Here is a 4,967-nt window from a genome sequence, read left to right on the forward strand (position 1 = left end):
ATTGTTCTAAGCTAGATGATGATGACCATGTGGGAGATATCTCAAAAACCCTCAAATGCATGTTTGCTCCATAAGTGATGAAGTGCATGTATATATATATATATATATACATATCTCAGTAAATAATCAAATCCAAAAATACAAACCATTCACAAGCCCATTAAGCTTAAACCAAATGATAGTATACTTTACATGAGAAGCTTTTGAAGACTACGCATCAATATATGATCATGAGGTGCTTTGATTTTAAAAGTAGGAGACGAATCTTAATATCATAGATAGGCTCTTCAAATCAAAAGGAAATAGTAAAATGGAAAAAAGGATAAAAATAAAAAAAATAATAATAATAAAGAGATAAAGGAAAAGGAGGATAACAGTAATTAGAAGAAGAATCATCTTTAAGATATTGGCTATTTGAATTCGTACAAAGACTCCATACTAGCTATAAGCTATATGCTAATTAAAAGTTAAAAAAAAAAAAAAAAAACACAGTGTCTAAGCACATGATCCCTTCCACTGTCAGACTCCTGATTCCTTCTTCCCTTTCAGAGAGCCTCAGCTACCTCTCTCATTTTTAGCTTTTCCTAACTTTGCTGTTTACAAGAAGTTACCATCCTTCTTTATCCCCTCCTCCCTTTGCTAGCTTTTTCTTTCCTCATCCTCTCCCTCTCTCTCTGAACCCTGCTTTATTCCCTCTTGAACTCATCACTAAAAGAAGATGATCCTCCCTCGATCCTCCTTGTGTTCACAAACAACAGCCTCTTCCTCTCTCTCTTTCTAATCCACTCGAAAACTCAAAACCTAGAAAGCAAGAGTCCAGGCACCCGACCTCTTTTGCTGTTGTTTGTTCCTACATATCCCTGTTCCTATTGTCGCATGAACGTTAACGACAAGACAAGGCTCGTTGAGTAGAGAGATCAGTTTTCTTGCTGTACGTGAAAAGATAAAACAATTAATAATCATGGCATCTCCATCAGAACTCAGCCTGGATTGCAAGCCCCACAGCTATTCTATGCTATTGAAATCGTATGGACACCAGAACGACGAGACCGATAAGCTTGAAGAGTTTCTCTCTCGCCTTGAGGAAGAAAGGCTAAAGATCGATGCTTTCAAACGCGAGCTGCCCCTTTGCATGCAACTTCTGACCAGTGGTATAGATATATATATACAGCTTGGCTTTCTTTTCTTGAAAGTTTTAATTTATGCTTTGATTATTACTGTTTCGAAACTAACTGTGGATTCAAGATTATATGCATATATGGAATTCATATATATACACAGAAGATTAATTGGCTAGATAATCATGTGATCATTTGGATGGATTTTAATTCTATTCTTTTTCTTTATCCTCTTTCGTTTATAGAAATTCTAGTTAGCTTTCTATCTTAATTTTTTACTTTATTTATTGAGTTCGTTTCTTTGATTTTAAAAGCAGCCAGTTAAATTTTGACATATTTTTGTTAAGAGGATGTGAGACCTCATGCATAGTTTAGTAAATGGTAATTCCTTAATGACTAAATATAATTTCCATCTTTCGACTCAGCTGTGGAGACTTCAAGGCAGAAACTACAAGCATATAGAGGAAATCAAGTGCCCATACCAGTTCTTGAAGAATTCATTCCTCTCAAAACCTCAACATCTGAAACCCCAGAGAAGACCTCAAACATCTCTGATAAGGCTAACTGGATGACAACAGCACAACTTTGGAGCCAAGAAAGCAATGAAACCAAACCTCAGACCACATTGACATCCCCAATACTAACCGATATTGGATTCAATGTTAGTTCAAAGCTGATCTTAGACACGAAACAAAGAAATGGAGGAGCTTTCCTTCCATTCTCAAAAGAGAGAAATTTGTGCCCAAGCCCAACCTTAGCTCTTGCAGCTTGTACTGATGAACATTTGGAATTGGATCATAAGAGATTTTCAGAGACTGAGAATGGATTCTCTTGTCCAAAGAGAGAAAGTTCTGGTAAAAAGATGGTCGTGATTGAGCAAGGAAAAGGAGCTGGTAATAGTTCATCATCTGATGGCCAAGCAACAAACACTGCAACTATTGCTTCTGCTTCTACAAATACTTCCACATCTCAGACTCATAGAAAAGCAAGGAGGTGTTGGTCACCAGACTTACACCGCAGATTTGTCAACGCTCTGCATATGCTTGGCGGTTCTCAAGGTAACCAAAATCCTAATAATGATATTAGTCAAGTCGTTTGTCATCATGATTACCATCTTTATCATTTTCATAATTATATATATAAATGGTTGATTACATGTTATTGGCAATGGTATTTGACTGGTTTCTTTTTCGGTCGTGCATGAAAACAGTGGCCACCCCAAAACAAATCAGGGAACTCATGAAGGTTGACGGTTTGACCAATGACGAAGTAAAAAGCCATCTACAGGTATATATTAATTACTTTATTCTCTCTCTCTCTCTCTCTGTATATACATACCGTCTACAGTTATAAATTACATTCGTTTCTTTCTCTCTGTATACATACATACATTTATACAGAGGCAAATATATTATGTGCAGTTAATTCAGGCCTCAGGCAGCATGCATGAAAGAGGCTTTGTACAATTTCTTTTGACCTGACATAACACAGTCTGCACTCTGCACATACTTTGAATATATTAATACCAGTACACTGCAGATCCAAATGATATACTTGTCTTTTAACTTTTTTATTTGGTGATACAGAAATATAGACTTCATACAAGGCGACCCAGTCCAAGCCCACACGCAGCAGGAGCCCCAGCTCCACATCTTGTGGTCTTGGGTAGCATATGGGTCCCTCCTGAGTACGCCACGGCAGCAGCTGCAGCTCATAGTGGGGGGGCAGCCCTCTATGGTGCCCACCCAGCTTCTCACGCTCCGCCACCTCATTTCTGTGCTACACCACCTGCGTCTCAAGATTTCTACACTGCAGCTGCGGCACCTCCACCATCACTTCACCACCACACCCTCCACCACCAACTCCAATTGTTTAGGCCCACTTCACAGGTGCATAGCTCCCCTGAGTCGGATTTTAGAGGTAGTAGGGACAGATCTGAGAGCATTGAAGATGGCAAGTCAGAGAGTAGCAGCTGGAAAGGCGAGAGTGGTGAGAATGATGGAGGAGAGAGAAAAGGGCGGGCTGGTCTCAGAGAAGAAGGTGAAGAGAGCCATGGAAGTAAGTTTTAGACCTCTGATCTGATCTGTAAGGTTAGTGTTAGGGTAGGGTTAGTGTTTTAGCTTTATCTGCACATGATCTCTAACTTGTTATATGCATGTTAGAAGGACGTAGTTTGTTATATGTTGCATTGATCAATTCTATTGGATCTATATTTTGTCAAATATCTTTGAGAGAGTGAAAAGGCATTAAGACAAAAGCTCCTAAAAAGACAGACGGTAAAGGAACAGACAAGACACAAGAAAAAAGGAAAAAATTAACAATTCGAAGACTGGATTATTCTAGCCGTTCATTTGTTGTGATTATCTGGTGAAGAATTGTCAATGAATAGTGATCACAGCCGTTCATTTGCTAGAAATTAATGCTTGCTGGGATATCGAATGAAATCTTGCAAAACAGAAAGGCGATAGAGTTTCTTTACGTTCAATCCGACAAAATTAAGTCCTTGACAATACAATACGTTGTATTAAGTGTTTTTGTCTTAATCTTGAATTTCACGACATTTATATATTAAGGTTGTTTTCTTTCTCTTTCTTGATTTGAGAGATCACTATATAATTGCATGTTTACCTCATGATTAAAATCAAAATAATTGAGTAACTCTCGTGGTACAGACAATATTATTTTTATGATTATTTATAATATAAAAATTGTTTTCATATGATATTGTTAACTTTCAAATTTGGGTGAATTATATTTAAGCTCCTCTAACTTTCATAAGTTTTAATTAAATTCAGGTTCATGACTAACCTAATAAATAAAAATCAAGCTCGACCCCTTTAGATTTTTAAGGATTAGAGTTTATTCAGACTCATTCCCAATTCACTCATTTTTAAGTTAATTAATGCATCGTCAAAAGAAATAAACTTAAACCTTCAATTATATATAATAATTATATATACATATAAAATAAAAAAAAACTTAAAGGCATAGATGGTTTGATTTTTTATTTTATTTTGGCTATTGAACTTTTTTCTCTTTCAAATTGATAGTTAATTGTCTTTAAATTGTTAATAAAAAGCCAAATTGAAAGAAAAAGGATGACGGGGGTAAAATAAGTGATTGTTTCAAAATTAGTATATATTCATTTTGGTCCTCTTACTTTCTAATTTCTAAATTTTTGTTCTTTTAGATTTTGAAAATTTAATTTTAATTAAAAACTTTATTTTTTTTATTTTTTATTCTCTGATTTGAGAAAGGAGAGAGAGCAGCTAAATTCCGGTTAAAGAGATAGAAAGTTTTGATTAAAACTTATTTCAACCATGAAAAAAATTGATTTTAGTATCAATAAGTTTCATTCAATTATGGAAGTTTCATTGAGGTGTTTTTTGATTTTTCATTGTCTAAGATAATAGATTTGAGCTCAATAATTTTTTTAAATTCAGGTTGATTTTGGGTGTTTTCCAGGTATTTTGGAAAAAAACAAACGGGTTGAAAATCAATCCTTTTGTCTTAAAATATCTCTAGTCTGATTTTTCAGTGACTCTTTGAGCGTCAGAAACTAGGCAAGTAAATGATGTGCCGTCTATATCTTTTCTTTTTTTGAAAAAAATAAAGGGTGACCAACGTGTCGTCCGTCCTTTATTAAAAATAAAATAAGTGGCCTCACACGCAAGCGAGTCCTCTTTTTAATGGGTCATGTGCGTTCTTAGCCTTTTTTTTCTATATTTTACACTTTGTTCAATTTAAATAAATTGACTAAAAAATAATTTGATTTTTTTTTATATCTTCAAAGTTTTTTTTTACTTTTTTATTTTATTTTTATATTAGCAAGTACTCTTTTTGTTTATC

General features: G+C 34.9%; 1 protein-coding gene across 1 annotated transcript; it reads left to right on the plus strand.

The window, feature by feature from the left end:
* The first annotated feature begins 550 nt into the window (after positions 1–550).
* Positions 551–3,340, plus strand: LOC7484689 (myb family transcription factor EFM). The gene is made up of 4 exons (XM_002308278.4): positions 551–1,151; positions 1,544–2,176; positions 2,329–2,405; positions 2,705–3,340. Exons 1-4 carry the CDS (start codon positions 962–964, stop codon positions 3,185–3,187), a joined length of 1,383 nt encoding a protein of 460 aa, XP_002308314.1. The 5' UTR covers positions 551–961; the 3' UTR covers positions 3,188–3,340.
* Positions 3,341–4,967: the final 1,627 nt, after the last annotated feature.

The sequence above is a fragment of the Populus trichocarpa genome, chromosome 6 (assembly GCF_000002775.5).
Source record: "Populus trichocarpa isolate Nisqually-1 chromosome 6, P.trichocarpa_v4.1, whole genome shotgun sequence".
Lineage (NCBI taxonomy): Eukaryota > Viridiplantae > Streptophyta > Magnoliopsida > Malpighiales > Salicaceae > Populus > Populus trichocarpa.

Bases quoted from the DNA above. Each gene is read 5' to 3' on its own strand.
- LOC7484689 (XM_002308278.4), top strand. From the start codon at position 962: ATGGCATCTCCATCAGAACTCAGCCTGGATTGCAAGCCCCACAGCTAT. The intron at 2,177-2,328 runs GTAACCAAAATC...GCATGAAAACAG, and splicing joins TATGCTTGGCGGTTCTCAAG to TGGCCACCCCAAAACAAATC. The intron at 2,406-2,704 runs GTATATATTAAT...TTGGTGATACAG, and splicing joins AAGTAAAAAGCCATCTACAG to AAATATAGACTTCATACAAG.